Below are 19,816 nucleotides of genomic sequence, written 5' to 3'. Positions count from 1 at the left end.
ATTTGCACCTAAATAATATTCACATACCCATTTTTTTCGCATTGAACATAATTTGTGATGAGCAATACTCGAAGTCATCAAATTTTGCAATCAACATCATTCACACTAGACAACAATCACATTCAGCAAAATTCACACACCATTCACGAAAACCTTAATTCTATCGCTACTTCCGAGCATATTGTAAATACTAAACACCAGAAACAAAACGTTTCACCCCCAAACCTATCCTCTAAACAGTCGGCTCTATACCTAAATTGTGTGCAATGTGTTTCGTTCCCACACATTAGTCAAACATTGAATAATGTTACAACTTTGTCACGATTTTACCAGAAAATTGTCTCGTGTTTATTTGTGAAATTCCTTATCATACCCTCCTCTTCATATATATCGCTTGCCCTTTAAATCAATACCAAGGAACCATCGATTTTAATTTCGGGGAACTATTCATAAACCAGTACAGGTAATTCAATCTGCGTCTATATTTAAACCATAAATAGATTGCAGAAGTCCGCGGTTAAAAATTTGTTTGGTGTCATGTTTAGAGTGGTACCGTAAACATTCTTCTTGGTGTGTAACCATGTCTGCAACATTACTGCTGTCTTCCGACTGAAGTAAATTGCTACGTCTTTTGACACTAATAGTGGAATGTATGTTTTAAAATTTTAAAAAGTATACACTATATTGAGTTAAACAATTTTTTAAATTGTATTTTGAAACAAAAATTCTTCTGGTTTCAATATAAAATATACGCTGAGTTGATGTAAGTACTAAAGAAGGTAAGCAACTATTTGATTATTAACAGATACTAATGGCTTTGTATCAACATTTAAAATAATTTTTTTGGTTTAGTAATTTTTTAATTAAACGATTTCATAAATTAATGTGTTCAAACTAAATGTATTCTATTTATAAAAACAAAATAATTTTTTTTTTTAAATTTAGAGTCTTCGAATTACAGCCAAGTTTCGTCAAATGGTAAGTCAAAGTTGGTAGACGAAGCTATAATGTAACTAATAGGTTAAGTGTAAAATGAAAATGTGAACAGGTTTTTTTTGTCAAAGAAATTGAATCAAAATGTTAGCCATTGTGGAGAGGACATTTGGACGTCTGCAGCAGATTTCAGCCATTGATTACAACTACGCGACTTGCATATATACCCAACTCGTAGAGATACCATACAATATGGCACCTAAACCAGAGGCGTAGCGACCCCTCCTGGCGACCGGGGACAAACTTTCAATTTGGCTCCCCCCTACCCATATATTTTTTATGTTTATAATTAAAAACTGCAGCTAAAATGAGCTTTTAATTTTTTCCAACCCATTTTGGCGCTCCTAGGGTCGGCGCCCGGGGACATATGTACCCCCCCGCCCCCCTTCGCTACGCCTCTGACCTAAACAGAAGCAATTCGGTTAGTGTTGCGTTTTTCGATACAGTAATTAAACAATTGCTCAAATTTTAAAATAAGTGAACATGTCTAAACTAAAATTAAACTTTATAAAAAAACTTGTTTTTCAGGCCAAAAATGTAAACCCTCGATCAAAATCAGCCCACTCCCGCTGTCGTCTGATTAATTCTAAACGATGCACTGAGCTTATCACAGCAGCCGATTTACTGAAGAATGGTGGGCTTGTGTGTGTCCCCACCGATTCGGTTTATTCCATAGCGGCTTCAACGGACTTTCCCGCCTCGATTCAAAAGATTTTTGTCGTGAAAGTGAGGGATTCAATTCATTCATTGTGTTTGTTTCCAATTTCCAATGTGTGATATAACACTAACAAAACGTTACGACGCTTAAGTTGAGTTTCTCTCTAACTTCAAAGTGTATTATGACTCTTTCTTCTGCTCTAAGACGCTAACATCATATTTATTTCCTGTTTTCTATAACGCTAATATTCTGTTTATTTCCTGTGTTTTACAGTGTTTCTTCCAGACATTTTTTCTCCGGGGGGGGGGGGGGGGGGGGGGGGGGGGAAAGCGGACACTGGTTAAAAAATATATATTTTCTATATAAATTCCGTTTAGTTTGGGGGGGGGGGGGGAAAGGGCGGTTGACTTTCTTCTATAACGTTAACATTCTGTTTATTTCCTGTGATGTATGACGCTAACATTATATTTATTTCCTGTGCTCTATGATGCTAACATTTTGTTTATTTCCTGTGCTCTATGACTAACAACTCGGTCATTTCCTCCTGACAACCCTTATACTATGTTTGTTTCCTTTGTGTTATATGAGACTAACTCCCCTGAGACCACCACCTAACCCTGAGGCCCCTCCCTCCCCACAGAACCGACCAATGGATCGTTCCCTCTGCCTGTGCCTATCTGGTGTTGACGAGTTGGCCGCTGCTAAACCGCCCTTCAGTAAACTCCTGTGGGCCTTCATCAGAAAATCTTGCCCAGGTCCTACCGGCATCGTGGTACCTAAAGGCGAATGGCTGCTGGTAAAGTTCTTTTAGAGGAGTACTTTCTGTTCTTGACATTTATGTAGAAAAAAACACACGTTTTCTATGAACATCTGATCAAAATGTACTTAAATTTTTTTAGCGCAATTTCCATTCTGGAGAATTGCGTTTATTAACTCGTCTTTTCTGGGAATGGATGTGTGTCCGCAGCTTTAAGTCGTATCTCCTCCTCAACGAAGCAATATCGAGGACTAGTTCCAAAAGCAATTATGTTAAACAAGTTACGAGGATGATAGTGGGCCAAAAAAATTCCGGAATTCCTTAATAGATTTCCCGGAAAAGCAAAAAAACCTCGAACAAATGCAGTTTTTTATCCATATCTCGGCAACCAGACCACTTAGCGACTTGAAACATTTACCAATCGATTCCTGCCATAATTTAAACCAATATTGCCGAAGAAAGTTTTCAAAAATATCCTTTCGTTCGGTCACAAATTTTTTAAAATATATTTTAAACTGAGCGTCTTGTAGGCCTAGTTTTAATTTAAACTGAGCGTCTTGTAGGCCTAGTTTTAATTTAAACTGAGCATCGTGTAGGTTTTTAGCGCAAAGCGCTGAGGTTCGAAAGGATTTTTTAAATTACTTATTTACTTATTAATTCAAACGTTATTTTTGTATCCTATTAATTTATTTATAATTTATATGAGAGTGATAGGGAGTTACAATTACAAGGTTTTGTTTCGCGAGGCCTAATCATTTTTTCACATTTTTTAAAAACAATAGAGTTATATGACTAAAAACCATTGCGCGCCTACTGAACGTGATGGCGCAGCCATGGAACGTGATGACGCATCTATTGAACGTGATGACGCGTACATAAGGAAATTGCGCTAAAATTGTCACTAGACTTTTTAATTAACTTGTTTAAAACAATACGTTTATAAGGACATACTAGTATAGAAAAAAACATAATGTAAAAAAAAAAACGAACTAGAATACGAAATAGATTTTGGACGAAAATATAGACATGTATTGTTTAAACGGACTGTTTATCAATACCACAGACAAAGCTACGACATAAACTAAACATTAATATTTTGTAAACAGAATATAATGTCTGAGAAAGCACTGGACATGATAGGGAATAAGAAAAGTATTTGTATTCGAATACCGGACCACACGGTGCTGTCCCACCTCATCAGTCTGGCCGGACCTGTGGCTATATCGTCTGCTAACATCAGCGGCAGCGACGAGAGTACTCACCACGATATGGTGCAGGAGGCTTTGGGTAAACTTTTTTCTTTTCTAGAACATTCTCAGGAAGATTTAGGTAAACTTTTTTCTTTTCTATAACATTCTCAGGAAGGTTTAGGTAAACCTTTTTTTTTCTAGAACATTCTCAGGAAGCTTTAGGTAAACCTTTTCTAGAACATTCTCAGGAGGCTCTAGGTAAACTTTTTTTTTTCTAGAACATTCTCAGGAAGGTTTAGGTAAACTTTTTTTTCTAGAAAATTCCCAGGAAGGTTTAGGTAAACTTTTTTTCTTTTCTAGAACATTCTCAGGAAGCTTTAGGTAAACTTCTTTCTTTTCTAGAACATTCTCAGGAAGCTTTAGGTAAACCTTTTCTAGAACATTCTCAGGAAGCTTTAGGTCAACCTTTTTCTTTTCTAGAACGTTCTCAGGAAACTTTAGGTAAACTTTTTTCAGTTCTAGAACATTCTAAGGAAGCTTTAGGGAAACCTTTTTCTTTTCTAGAATATTCTCAGGATACTTTAAGTTAAATTTTTTGTAGAACATACTCAAGAAGCTTTGGTTTAATTATTTATTCTAGAACATGCTCATGAAGCTTTAGGTAAACAAATATTTCTAGAAAGTTTTTTATGGAACTTTAGCAGAATGGAGATATTTTTTTCTAGAGCATTCTCCCGATGAAAATTTAGGTAAAACTACTTATTTTCTAGAATGGCTTCAGGTAAAAAAAAAAAACTCCAATTGTGAGTTTAAAACGAACTAACAAGTTAATCCATTATTCCCTCAAGCCAATAATTGATCTCCTGTGTTGCAGGGGAAAAGGTGGATGCTATAGTGTGTGACGGCTTCTCGCTAGAAACTGCAGCTTCTAGTATCGTCAACTGTCTGGACATCGACGAAGGTGTGTATCACACGTATATTTCATGCTTTTTAAAATAACCACACTCCTTTCTACACTACATATATTTCATGATTTTTTATAACCACCCTCCTTACTTCACTACATGCATTTCATGATTTTTTATAAACACCCTCCTTTCTGACACTTCATATATTTCATGATTTTTTATAACCACCCTCCTTACTTCACTACATGCATTTCATGATTTTTTATAAACACCCTCCTTTCTGACACTTCATATATTTCATGATTTTTAAATAACCACACTCCTTTCTACACTACATATTTTTAAATTTCAAAAGCATATTTCCTACTGTATTTATGTTCCGGTATTTAGTACACTTTTAGCAGTTTATTACCGTAGTTGATCTGCCAAATGGTAGATTAGTCATCATTTTGTGTTGGTACAGAACTGTCTATTTTATGTATCCTATAAACGAATGTAGACGGAATAACACATGATAATGTGGGGCGAAAAAGATTTTATAAAACTCTTTTGAACTGATTAATACGATATTTAAAATACAATATTTAAAAAAGAATAAACGAGTCAGTGTATTTATTGACAGAGAGCAATTATTTTATAAACTGTATTTATAAGTTCAAAATTTAGGTAAAAATTTAATCAGTTACGCAGTCTAGCATTACTGAATTATTAATCATTAATGTACTGAAAAATATTTTATCCTAAAATTTGTAAAAGTTTTTTTTGTAAATGCGAGACACAGGGCATATAAAATACAGAAAAAGAAATATATTTCATTGAATTTTCACCATAGCAGAGCTCTTCCTTATAATGTAGAATAGTTCTTCAAGATAGCTTTTTTCAAAGAATTGATTCCCAAAATATTTTTTTCTCCTGATTTCAGATATCATCAGCTACTTCCGGATAGGATGCACGCCTCAAGAAGAAATTTATGCAAATTTTAAAGCGGCGAAGGTGCACGTGTCAAGCGTGGATACTCGGACAAGGGAGAGAGCAAAATCTAGTAAGCGAAGGGACTTCGATAACAGAGACTAGAGGAAAAAAACAATGATAAGAAAATTGAGGTGAAGTCGTCAACAACAGAGGCAAAGATTACAGAGTAGAAAAAGATACAAATACAATATATGAAGTGAAGCTGATTGAAGAAAAACCGAATTCATTTTAACATGAAATTAAAAGTAAAATAAATCAGTATTAACGGCCCTTTGTGTCATGTGCAACGAAAGGAAAACTTGCTTGGCTGATATTAGATCAATACTCATTATATTTCTTTTTTAAAACAAAACAAATATTAGATGTCTGTATCTATAATAGTAACAGTAAATGTATCATATGTATAATACTTTCAGTAATCAATTAACGATGCATGTTTAAATTACTATCCTTTAAAAACCATAACCAAATTGAAAGAGTTTTTGTTTGTTGAAGACATTGTTATCATTACCTTTGTCTTCATGAATGATTTACGTAATGAATATATCTATACATATATATACATACATACATACATACATATATCTATATATATATATATATATATATATATATATATATATCTATATATATATATATATATATATATATATATATATATATATATATATATATATATATATATATATATATATATATATATATATATATATATATATATATATAAAGAAACAATGTCGGTTATAATTATTTTTAACGTGAATATTTGTTTTATTAGACGTGAAAATATAGAATAAAACGTAAAGTTAAACACATTTTTACGACCTGTTTTATTTATTAACCAAATCAGCAACTGGTTAGAATAGGATAAGTAAACCAAGATTTAAACCAGCTGTTGGGTTCTGATGGGTACACACCGGACTTTGCACCACATGTCTATTCCTATAGGGCTGCTAAGTAGGTCACCAACCAGTTCTACGGCTCAATAAAACCTGCATGAGCCAAAGAACTGTTTATTGACCTACTTACCAGCCCTTTAACAAATACAGATAATAACTATTCCCAGGAGATGGTGTGTGTGTGGGGGGGGGGGGGGGGGATAAAGAGGGTGAGTAGTTATGCTACAGATGAAATTAAAAACGTCCTTTCAGACTTGAGTGTCCACATTTTCCAAGTGCAGCTTGACCACCGGGTCTGTCTAAAGCTGGACTTTGCACGGGGTTCCATCCCCCACAGTTATCGATTTATTCATCACAACATAAATTGGCTAAAGAACACAGAAAAAACCTAAAGCCAAGTGGAGTGACGGGGAAAGGGTAACGTCTTTTCCCTGTGTATATTATTATTTATTTAGTTAACAGTGTTTTTGTTTGTTTGCTCTTAGTTTGTGGTGAATCTTGTAACTCAATTTTTACCTACTTCTTAAGCAATGATTTCGTTAAAACTTTTCTTACACATTAGTCTCTGATAACAACGCAAGAATATCCATTTTAAAAAATCTGATTAGTTAAATTAAGTTAAAGAATTATGAAATTAAATGACAAAAGAGGATATAACAAGAATAAAAACTTGAGATATCTCAAGCAGCTACTCGACCGCGGTGAACTGATGCAGTGTTTCTTCCAGACTTTTTTCTCCGGGGGGGGGGGGGGGGGGGAGCATTTAAAAAATTTTTTTGGGGGGGGGGGGGGAGATTTGAAAATTTCGGGGGAGGGGGGCATTTGAAGTGTTCAGGGGGGGGGGGGGCTAAAATTTCCGGGGGGGGGGGGGGGCGGACACTGCTAAAAGTATATATTTTCAATCACGGCTGGTTGGTTTCTGTCCCGAGGGTCGGGCATTGACAAAGAAGGAACAAACAACTCTTTTAGAAATCGCAATCTACTGATCCAGTTTCAAGGCAACTATTTTTGTTTCGTATAAGGTATCGTGTCAACCTCATAAATAACGAACAGAATGCAAAATAATATTAATAATAATAATATATAATAATAAAATAAAATAAATAAAATATGCCAACTAGGCTTTTTTTTATAAACTTAGATTTAGACGTACCATTTTAATTTTTAAAATTGATAATTACTAAAAAGTAGAAAATAAAACAAATACAAAAACCGCCTTCATAATAAGCCTTTAAATGCCCTTAACATGAGAAAATACTGATCCCTAGACTGGAGAAAAAAAAAGAAAATAAAACAAACTTGCTCTTTAACAAAACTGCTGATGAAATCTCTTGCAAATTTAGCAGTAAGAAAAGAAGAGTAGTCAAAATTTAGAAATAGATATCGTATTTTTGACCTTTCAAAATCACACAGGAAATGACGTATTTTAAAGTCGAAATGCAAAACCTTATATATTGTGTGACAGCATTCAAATAAATTGCCTTAAAATGTTTTATTTTAGTTTATTTTTATTCTGTGTATTACAGTTTGAGCCGAGTAAGTACAAGTTAAACAATGTCGTTGATGTTGAGATATTCTTATAATGTAAGGTCAGCTGACGGCAGTTAAGGAAAGCAATTAAAATACTGCTCAAATAGGCCATGCACTTAAAAAAAAACTACTTCCACTTCCATTTTAGTCTATCTAGATCTGGATTTTCTATTTAGTGAATGGAATCAGCTAGAAGAGGACAAGGTGTTCCAACTTAATATCTGTTGATAATGATCTTTTAAAAAAGGGTGTTTGTCAGTTGCGTTTTTTAATTGGTCCTAAACAGTTAAGTATTTGTTTTGGTTTATAATTTGTAGCTATTTGAGTATCATCATTTAAAACAAATTACGAAATATGAGTCTAAAACTTATTTCTCTATACAACAAATTACAAAACACGAATCAAAATTGTATTTCTCTATACAACAAAATACGAAACAATCTAAAACATATTTCTCTATAAAACAAACTAGCTGCATCCCGTGCTCCGCCACGGTAAATCTTTTTTAAATGTACCAACTTGGGAACAGAACAAAACTAAACTAAACACAACACAAACGAACGCAAAAAAAAACAAACGAAAAAACACACAACACTCATAACATAAACACATCTTAAATGCAATCATAAAGGCATATTGCTCACAGTCTAGCCCGTAGCGCCAAATCGCGCCCTTTCCGAGCGCCGACGGACGCGTCTGACACAGTTAATGAGGAGTAGCGACCCTTACCGGCGCCCGGGGACAAAATTTCGATTTGCTAGCCCCCCCCCCCCCCTCAAACTTTTGATTTGCACCCCTTCCCCTCAAACTTTCAATTTCCACCCCACTCCCTTAAACTTTAGTTTTTGCACCCCACCCCCTCCCTCCCCCGCAAATTTTCAATTTGTTTTTCCAACCCATTTTGGCGCCCCCTAAGGTCGGCGCCAGGGGACATATGCCCCCCCTTTGCAACCCCTCTGCTATAAAACCCCTAGCTTGTCCGCAAACCGAAAGATAGAATAATAATTAGTAAATAATACGTTCAGTGTATAAAATAAATTAAAGGCATTATTTAGAATATCCGTGTTTTACAGACCATATTGCACATTATAAATTCATGCATTTTTTTCAGTACTTTTTAAAATTTACAATAAAGTTTCATGACTAAAACCATTGCGCACCTAATGAACGTGATAATTAATATACTAATGGAGAATAGTTTATTAAAAATTATAATTAGTAAACAGTAAATTCAGTGAATAAAATAAATAAAAGATAGCCTTTTATCAATCAATGCTAATTATAATATTCCAACAATAATGTACTCTTACACGTCTGCATAATTTGCAATCACATTTTGCTAATTATATTATTCCAACAATTATTCCGTCTTGCAGATTTTGCATTCACATTTTTAGCTCGAGTTCAATTTATTTTTAAATTACCTCCTTTGGCAAAATTACTAAACAGTTTAATTAGATTTTTCTACCCTACTGTTATTATGTTATAAAAATGTATCCATTTTTTTCTAGGAATATAAACGAAAATGATATTTGACATTGATCCTTTTAATATGCTTTAGCAATGTGCGTGTATTTAATATTTTCTTTACGTTATGCAAAAAAGTAAAAACGGTGGCAATTATAAAATAGCTCTATGCCGTTATATAAACAAACCCTACTCTGTTTCATATAATAAGACACTGCAGTGCACTGAAAAGCACAGTATGGTGCGATGTTTACTTTTATGGTTTCAAAATCTATAGCGATGACAGAAGGACTGACACACGCTCAGCCCGCTTATATTAAAGATTATGAAAAATTAATCTAAAACGTATTTCTTTATACAACAAATAACGAAACATGAATCTAAAACTCATATATCTATACAACAAATTATAAAACACGAATCAAAAACGTATTTCTCTATACAATAAAATACGAAACAATCTAAAACTTATTTCTCTATAAAACAAATTATGGAAATGAATTAAAAACGTATTTCTCTATACAACAAATTAGCAAACACGAATCTAAAACTTATTTCTCTATAAAACAAATTATGGAAATGAATTAAAAACGTATTTCTCTATACAACAAATTAGCAAACACGAATCTAAAACGTATTTCTCTATACAACAAATCACCAAACAATAATCAAAAACGTATTTCTCTATACAACAAATTACCAAACATACTATAAAACTTATTTTTCAAGCGGACGAGGCCAAGGCTTTTATATTACCTCCATTCGGTATCGTTGGACAGGCGATGATTGTGAAGTGTAAACTGACGTAAGTATTTCCCTCTCAAAATAAATCTTACTATATAGTCTAGATAAGAACCAGGGGTGTACGCAGAGGATGGGGGATGGGGGGGGGGAGGGAGCAAGGGGAGCGGCCTAAGACCATATTCAGGAGAGTGGCGCCTTTTCGGGAAATTTATTGAAATGAAATTAACAATTGCAACTGCTACAAAGAAAAAAGTCACCTTACAGCAGTGGCACACGCACTGGAGTTGAGGTGGGGGTGGGGGGGGGGGGGGGTGGGGTGGAGGAAGAGCAGGCCGGGGAGGGTGCTCCACTAAGAACTATTTTAAAGATAATGGCGTCTTATCTGGGGAAATTTAAAACAGACTTTAAAATGTTTCAATAAAAAAAAACAGACAACAACCACAACAAACAAACCAACCTTAATAATTCAAGTGTCAACTAGAACTCATTGGACACCCATATGACGCTTAAATAACTTACTTTGTATAGAGGCAAGGCGACCCATTTTCTGCGCCTGGGGCCAGCTATCAACTTTGCGACCCCATTTATATAGTTATTCACATTTGCAAAAAAGCGCCACCCCCCCCCCATCCCCAATTAGGGGAGATCCGTGGCCCTTTTTACCAGTCACCGCCCCGTAACGGTTTTTATGTTGGTATCACACAATTGATGTAGAAAGCAGTTAAATAAACACACAAAGCGAAATAACGTTCTATTTTCTTAATTTCGACTGTGTATAGTTAAGTAATGCAGCAGTTTCTACCCCGTTCAGTGCCCCTAAGGTCTGCGCCCAGGCCAGCCGCCAAACCCGAACTCCCCTAGCTACGCCTCTGATTTTGTAATAATATCATACGCGCATCTCGGCTTTATTTGAGCGCAGACAAAAAGGAAGCGCCTTCATTGTAGCTATAACAATCGACTATACCAACAGTAATTCTGATATTTACTACATACCTACTGGTTATGGGTCCTGAGCCACATATTTTCGCTGTACACTGGTTATGGGCCCTGAGACATATTTTCACTGTACGCTGGTTATGGGCCCTGAGCCATATTTTCACTGTACACTGGTTATGGGCCCTGAGTCACTTATTTTCACTGTACACTGGTTATGGGCCCTGAGCCACATATTTTCACCGTACACTGGTTATGGGCCCTGAGCAACATATTTTCACTGTACACTGGTTATGGGCCCTAAGCCACATATTTTCACCGTACACTGGTTATGGGCCCTGAGCAACATATTTTCACTGTACACTGGTTATGGGCCCTAAGCCACATATTTTCACTGTGCGCTGGTTATGGGCCCTGAGCCGCATATGTTCACTGTACACTTGCTATGGGCCCTGAGCCGCATATGTTCACTGTACACTGGCTATGGCCCTTGAGCCGCATATGTTCACAGTACGCTGGTTAGGGACCCTGAGCAACATATTTTCACTGTACATTGGTTATGGGCCCTGAGCCGCATATGTTCACTGTACACTGGTTATGGGTCCTGAGCAACATATTTTCACTGTACACTGGTTATGGGTCCTGAGCCGCATATGTTCACTGTACACTGGTTATGGGCCCTGAGTCGCATATGTTCACTGTACACTGGTTATGGGCCCTGAGTCACTGTTTTTCACTGTACGCTGGTTATGGGCCCTGAGTCACATATTTTCACCGTACGCTGGTTATGGGCCCTGAGCCACATATTTTCACTATACGCTGGTTATGGAGGAGCTGTTTAACATTTCTCGTGCATCTATTTAAACAGACTTCGTGAGGATGAAGAGGACAAAGTAGCCAAACTTCCATTCCTGTTTCAAGCAAGAACCGAGAAGACGTCCACATCGCCGAAGAAAGACGTGGTAGGTTGAAAGCCACTACGGCTATTTGTCGCTGGGTTGGTAAAAGCCACAATGGCTTCTGGACATGTGGCTGATAAAAACCAGTGTTTCTTTCAGAATTTTTTTTTCTCCGGGGGGTGGGGGCACTTGAAATTTTCGTGGTGCTGACTAAATTTTCCGAGGGGGGGGGGTATATTTTCTATATAGATTTCATTTCGATCGGGGGGGGGGGGGGGAGGCGGCTCTCTCTCTCTCTCTCTCTACCCCGAAGAGATGCCTGGAAAAAACTCTGATTAAAAATCACTAATGGGCTCAAGCCTTGTCCTAGTAAACGTAGCCCACATATTTATGTTCGCACTGGACATTGGGAAAGTTGACACTAACACGAAAGATGGGTTATTGCTTTGAGTCGTTGGGTGTCATGGATTTCCCCAATAGTGAATCAAACTTTAAGGTCAGTAAAGTTCTCCTTTCAGACCTAGGTCAGATGAAGTAGAGTTATTATGTTTCTTGAAATCGGCAAATAAAGGGATGGTGTGGTCAGCAGTATGCCCAGCCGCCTTAACTTTCCCCCAACGTGAGACAAGTACCCACCAGAGCTGGGTGGACTCAGGAGCGTCCTACACTTCCGAGTCCGAACCGAGATCCGAACTCGAGACCTTCAGGCTAGTTGCGGGACGCTCTACAATTCGACCAACCGTCTCACGATTTAAACCACCCTAAATAAAGGCGGGTTTAGCATTGCGCCGCCCACACAATTCCCATACGGAAACAACAGATGCTAGCCGGAGCAACAACACTAAGTAACCAGTTCATGGAAATTACTTTTACGTTTAGAGTAACTGTAACAACCCGTACATGTCTATTGTGTTATTGTGAGTTCTTTCATCCAAGAAGACGATCAGCAGTTCTTACAACTGGTAACTTTATTTACATCAACAAATAGATCCACAAGAAAAGTGATGGTAAATCCATAGTAGAAAAAAAGGATAATCAAAATACAATCTAGAAACAAAGTGACGTGGTGACATCTTCCAACATTCTTCTATACAGGCACAGCGAAAGCTAGTCCCCCTTGCGCTCCCCTTTTATACATTATATTCTCTCTTTAAATTTGACCGTATTCTGACTCAATGAAACGCTTTCCGGTTTTTTTTTTAAAAGACTTCCTTTATGTTATGATCGGAGATATAAAAAATTTGACAGGAAAATCTCCGATACAAATTTGCAGATTTGCAGGATCGACAACTGGTTAAGCTGTGCCAAACGGTTGCCAAACGCCACGAGGGAGCTGAACGATATCAAGGAGGACCACTGCAACTGTGGCTACAGAACTAATCAGGAACCCTACCAATTCACCTTTTTCTACTATCTGCACAATTTAACGGACGCGTACACCAGGGTGAGGGTTTCGACTAATTTTACAAGCTTTTTATTTAACTTGCTTCTTCTGGCCTTTTGTTTCTCGTGCTTCGTCCCGTCAACTACCGAAACTGGCGAGCGCAATTTCGACTACTTTAAACTCAGTGATTCGTTTGAAACTTGGCACGTGGGTCAAGACTCAATGACAATGCAATTTGGCATCAAAGTTGACTTTGTTGGATGCCTAATTAATTTTTAAATAATTAATTAAAGTCTACTATAATAAAGTCTCTCTATTATACGCACATTTTTCCTGTTCATGTACTGCGAATTTAAAGTTTTTAATCATGCAAATAATGCAATTATATTAAAACTTTTAAAGTACTGATAAAAATGTATTAAAAATAGATAAAATCCTTTTAAGTCTGTCTAATTTCAGAAAATTTTAATTAATTTATAAAAATAATTAGTCATCCAATTATGTCAAATTTAATCTCACATTGCACTGTCTTCAAGTCTTGACCCATGTGCTAACTTTGGAACGAATCTGTCAGTTTGAAGTGCCCGAAACATCGTTCGTCCGTTTCAATTTATGACGACAGACTGATGGTAAGAAGACAGAGGAAGCAAGTTAAATAAAGTCGTGTAAAAAAATTTAATAACACGTTTTTATGTAATAATGCACTATAAAAAGAATAAATAAATTATTTTCTGTAAATATCTAATAATGAACTTTTTTTTTAAAATAACTAAAAATAAAAGCGTGGGTCGCTTCATTTTTATCTTAGTTATTTTAATAGTATTTCATTATTATATATTCACAGAAAATAATTTATTTGCTGCTTTTTTTAAAAGCTTGTTATTAAAACTTTTGAAGCATTGTTTTGTATGTAGGCCTACGTCGCGCTTAATGCTTCGCCCTTCTTGCTTCGAAACTGGCTAGCGAAATTTCGACAATTTTAAACAGACCGATTTCTTTGAAATTTGGCATGTAGGTCAAAATCCGATATCCCGAATAACCACTATACACACACACACCCACACACACACACACACACACACACATATATATATATATATATATATATATATATATATATATATATATATATATATATATATATATATATATATATATATACATGTATATATATATATACATATATATATATACATATATATATATATATATATATATATATATATATATATATATATATATATATATGTATATATACATACATACATACATTAAGGCGTATTTAAAAATTGAAAATCCCACGACAGTTCTCGTGTGCCCTGGAAAACGTGGAAAGAGCGGAGACGGTTGGTGTAGCAATAGCAGGTAAGTATTTGAAGTGACTGCACGGTGGTTGTACACAGTGGCGGAACTAGAAAAAATGGGCCACCCCGCAAAAAAATTTTTTGGGCCCCCCATATATATATATATATATATATATATATATATATATATATATATATATATATATATATATATATATATATATATATATATATATATATATATGTATATATATATATATATATATATGTATATATATATATATATATATATATATATATATATATATATATATATATATATATATATATATATATATATATATATATATATATATATATATATATAGAAACACACAATACGAACATAGGATACTCATTTCTGGCCTGATCGGGTTTTGAAAAAAAAAATTCAATTAAGTCTAATCACAACAACCTGTCATGTGTATGAGTGTATTAGTCTGTTTTGAAAAACTCTTTTTTCATTTAATTTGCCTAATTATTTCTGATCATTAAGCCGGTCAAAAGTATATAAATCATGAAGCTTTGTATAAGTAATGGTGTCTCGTGTTATGTTTATTTTTATGTTTTTTTTATATTATCAATTTTAACTACATTTCATTTTTAAACTATACCATTCTTTAGTACTTATATTAATTATTTTTTTTTTTAAATAAAAAAATTGCTGTTTAATTTTATTAGTACAAATCTATTAAAAGGGGCGTATGAGCACCCCTATTTGACTATTTGAAAAAGGGAAATAATTTATGGAAGTGGTTTGAACGTTTGCCTATCTTTCACACTACAGCTCATGTGTATATTTAAAAATTTTTTTTTTACGCAACAGCATATCTTAGCTACTATATAACAATCTATATATATAATTCTCTTCTGGGAGACGCTAGAAAACAAGCTGTAAACGCTCTCCCTACCATCCCCACCCCTACATGGTCCTAGTGAGCTGTGGTTTCACTCTAAATGTTTACAAACAGAGACGGGTTTAGTGACGACTATTAGGGGCAGATAATTTAGTTTGAAACGATTTTAAACGTTGGGGGGGGGGGGGGGCAGAAAGGAAAGGGAGGGGGGTTATGGTCCTTAACGACCTACTGATAGTGTTTTAAAGAAATATTTTCAGTGTCAGCGTTGGTACTGTCGAATTCACAAATCATGAATTACTGAAAAGTAAAAAAAAAAAACAACAACTAAATAGCGGCAAATGTTATGCCGCGGGCTGGCTCGTGTTATTAACATCACTACAGTATTAGATCTGCTATCTGTTTGTTATTTACAAAACCACTATCAAGGTGCCAGTGACGAAACTAATATATATATATATATATATATATATATATATATATATATATATATATATATATATATATATATATATATATATATATATATATATATATATATATATATATATATATATATATATATATAACACGCTTTCATTCGTGTATTTATTTGAGACTTTTGCCTTGTTTTCTAGTTTTAAAACGTAAACAATGTCGGCACTTTATTTCTTGGATCCTTGTTGTTGGAGCGTTAGTTTGTCCACACTACCACCGAGATGAGACAGCTTAGTTGTTGAGGCGCTATCTATTCGCTTCTTGTAAGGCTAAGAGCGGGAGGGGAGGTCTGAGAAAGGAACTTAAAAGGGACAACAAAGCACCGATGTGCTTTTATCCATCAGTACCAAATTTGGGATGGTCTCAAAAAGTCGTCTTAATATCTAGCGGCCTCTCGCGCAATTGATGTTTTTTCAAAAGAATTTTGCCGACAACAGCGTGTGTTTGATTGTAGGAAAAAGAATATACAAGAGCGTGGGGTGGTGTCTATAGAATAAAGATACTCCAACCGCAGCTACAGTATTCTTTTTTCAAAACAACTATCAGGTCAAAAATGCAAGAAAATTAATTTTAACTATTAAAAAAAAATGATTATGGGCGGCTGTGGGCCCCTTAAACGGCGTGCCCCCCCCCCCCCGCATTGCGGGGTCTGGCGGCACTGTAGTTCCGCCCCTGGTTGTACACCGATGGTGAGAGATAGGTATAGGGGCGGCCAGTGTATGAGATATATATCAAATGGTAGGATATTTGTGTTAGGTATAGGAGGGACCAGTGTATGGGATAAATATCAAATGGTAGGATATTTGTGTTAGGTATAGGAGGGGCCAGTGTATGGGATATATATCAAATGGTAGGATATTTGTGTTAGGTATAGGAGGGGCCAGTGTATGGGATAAATATCAAATGGTAGGATATTTGTGTTAGGTATAGGAGGGGCCAGTGTATGGGATAAATATCAAATGGTAGGATATTTGTGTTAGGTATAGGAGGGGCCAGTGTATGGGATAAATATCAAATGGTAGGATATTTGTGTTAGGTATAGGAGGGGCCAGTGTATGGGATATATATCAAATGGTAGGATATTTGTGTTAGGTATAGGAGCGGCCAGTGGATGGGATAGATATCAAAAGTTAGGATATGTTTGTGTTATCCCCTCTCCCGTTCCACACTAATCGATGTCCTTTACTTGTAGCTTTCACTGACGCACCGGATTCAACAACCTACATGTGCGAGAGTGGAACGATACCGTTAATATGGACCGTGGGCATTTCTTACAATGTAAGTTGGCACGTAGACATAGTATGTTTCTTATAAAGTAAGTAGCCCCATCTTACATAACTAGTCATACAGTCTTACATAATTAGTCATATAGTCTTACACTCAGTGTTTCTTCCAGACTTTTTTCTCCGGGAGGGGAACTTGAAATTTTCGGGGGGGGGGGGGGGGGCGTTAGGTTCGGGGGGGGGGGGTGTTGGGGCGGTCGAATTTTACCAGTAAAATGTGACCTACTTACAAGCCCTATTACTTTGGGGCTTGATTGTAAGTCTGGCTAAACCCAGGCTGGTTAACCCTAGCCTAAAAAAAAAACAACAGATAATTAATTAACAGCTAATCAATTTTATTAAAATGATAGGTGAAACCCTTTATGAAAAAAAAACTCACTAGATGCACAAACAAAATAAGAAAACCTAGCGATTGAAATTTGTTAGATTCATAAGGTATGGGATAAGGTTTTAAGAAAGTTACCTTGATTAAATATTGTATTAGGTATAAGACATGATCAGAGGCGTAGCGACCCTTTCCGGCGCCCGGGGACAAACTTTTCGATTTGCACCCCCCTCAAACTTTTGATTTGCACCCCCCCCTCAAACTTTCGATTTGCACCCCCCCCCCCCTCGAGATTTCCATTTGCACCCCCCCCCCCCCTCAAACTTTCGATTTGCACCCCCTAAACCTTTCAATTTATTTTTCAAACCCATTTTGGCGTCCCCTAAGGTCGGCGCCCGGGGACATATGTCCCCGCCCCCCCCCCCCTAGCTACGCTACTGGACATGGTTTGAAAATATTTTCCAAGTTTTTAGACATTATTTTCAGAGTCCGTTCAAGATCAGAAAAGTGGAATATCAATTGAAAAACTCTGTGTTCTACAACTCAGGGAAGATAATCGTGGAAGGCGGAAAAGTGAGTCCTCAAGAATAATGGCATTCGTTCTCTGACACATTTATATATCTGTACACATCTACTTTCTTGAACACATCCACATGCCTGGACACATCCACATGTCTTTACACATCCACATGTATGTACACATCCGTATGCCCACCTCTATCTTTTAACCAGTGATCACATTTGAAAAGGGGGTGATGTAAAATTGCCACCAAGAAACAATAATTTAAAAAAATCAACTAAATTTTTTTATTTTTTTTTATACCGAGTGACACTAAACTTAGTTCCCCCACATGAATTTATATTTTATTATTGAACATATGTTGCATGACACCCTCCCCACCAACCCCCATTATACCCCCCCCCCCCCCCACCAGATCACATCAAGGTTTAAAGAGGACACCCAGAGGAGATACAACATCACCTACGAGGGCGGGAGAAACATCCCAGTTCTAATTATAAACGACCTCATAGAGGGCGACAGCGGAAAAATAATCGTCCTAGTTTTTATCGAACCCGAGGAGTGAGTCATGTTTTTTTTATAAACATAATTTTTAACTGCTTTTAACACACAGACAGCTAATTAAATCGCCTTTTATTGTTAGTTTAATAAATAGTTAATTAAAAAAAAAAGAATAGTTTCTGACCTGACGGTCTATTAGGGCAGAGAGTATAGAGTTTACGTGTATCGATGACCTTAATGGAAGTAATAGCCTTGACCTTTCCTACCTCAAGTACGGTTCACGCCAGAGCTACGATGACCCAGGGTATCCAGACATAAGGGTGAACAGTCTTACGCTCTTCCACACGGCCCCGCCGCCCAATAGCATTTCACGGATAATTGATTTATAGACACTTAAAAGAGACACATTCCCCCGAGCTGTCTTCTCAATCTTTAATTTAAAGACACTTAAAAGTGACACATTCCCCCGAGCTGTCTTCTCAATCTTTAATTTAAAGACACTTAAAAGTGACACATTCCCCCGAGCTGTCTTCTCAATCTTTAATTTAAAGACACTTAAAAGTGACACATTCCCCCGAGCTGTCTTCTCAATCTTTAATTTAAAGACACTTAAAAGTGACACATTCCCCCGAGCTGTCTTCTCAATCTTTAATTTAAAGACACTTAAAAGTGACACATTCCCCCGAGTTATCTTCTCAATCTTTAATTTAAAGACACTTAAAAGTGACACATTCCCCCGAGTTATCTTCTCAATCTTTAATTTAAAGACACTTAAAAGTGACACATTCCCCCGAGCTGTCTTCTCAATCTTTAATTTAAAGACACTTAAAAGTCACACATTCCTCCGAGATGTCTTCCCAATCTTTAATTTAAAGACACTTAAAAGTGACAAATTCCCCCGAGTTATCTTCTCAATCTTTAATTTAAAGACACTTAAAAGTGACACATTCCCCCGAGCTGTCTTATAAATCTTTAATTTAAAGACACTTAAAAGTGACACATTCCCCCGAGCTGTCTTCTCAATCTTTAATTTAAAGACACTTAAAAGTGACACATTCCCCCGAGTTATCTTCTCAATCTTTAATTTAAAGACACTTAAAAGTGACACATTCCCCCGAGCTGTCTTCTCAATCTTTAATTTAAAGACACTTAAAAGTCACACATTCCTCCGAGATG

At 36.0% G+C, this 19,816-nt stretch overlaps 2 protein-coding genes across 3 annotated transcripts; both read left to right on the top strand.

Annotated features, from left to right (window-relative positions):
• Window positions 1-524: 524 nt before the first annotated feature.
• On the top strand, window positions 525-6,008 carry LOC131941368 (threonylcarbamoyl-AMP synthase-like). 2 transcript variants are annotated; one of them, XM_059300611.1, is made up of 7 exons: window positions 525-650; window positions 946-978; window positions 1,522-1,719; window positions 2,292-2,447; window positions 3,515-3,695; window positions 4,473-4,559; window positions 5,429-6,008. In XM_059300611.1, the coding sequence occupies exons 2-7, from the start codon at window positions 976-978 to the stop codon at window positions 5,578-5,580; spliced, it is 777 nt and encodes a 258-aa protein (XP_059156594.1). In that variant the 5' UTR covers window positions 525-650; window positions 946-975; the 3' UTR covers window positions 5,581-6,008. The 2 variants fall into 2 exon arrangements, with proteins under 2 accessions (XP_059156594.1, XP_059156593.1); XM_059300610.1 differs by lacking the exon at window positions 525-650 and adding an exon at window positions 667-779 and having other exon boundaries at window positions 5,429-6,007.
• A 1,819-nt stretch (window positions 6,009-7,827) lies between these two features.
• Window positions 7,828-18,704, top strand: LOC131941370 (uncharacterized). The gene is made up of 8 exons (XM_059300615.1): window positions 7,828-7,913; window positions 10,104-10,179; window positions 11,920-12,013; window positions 13,224-13,394; window positions 14,642-14,699; window positions 17,204-17,289; window positions 18,106-18,192; window positions 18,555-18,704. Exons 1-8 carry the CDS (start codon window positions 7,865-7,867, stop codon window positions 18,702-18,704), a joined length of 771 nt encoding a protein of 256 aa, XP_059156598.1. The 5' UTR covers window positions 7,828-7,864.
• Window positions 18,705-19,816: the final 1,112 nt, after the last annotated feature.

This window comes from Physella acuta, unplaced genomic scaffold, assembly GCF_028476545.2.
Source record: "Physella acuta isolate Inbredline_101_S28 unplaced genomic scaffold, ASM2847654v3 ptg000359l, whole genome shotgun sequence".
In the NCBI taxonomy this organism is placed as follows: Eukaryota; Metazoa; Mollusca; class Gastropoda; family Physidae; genus Physella; species Physella acuta.
Note: the sequence above shows the minus strand (reverse complement) of the source record. Positions and strands in the feature narration are given on the sequence as shown.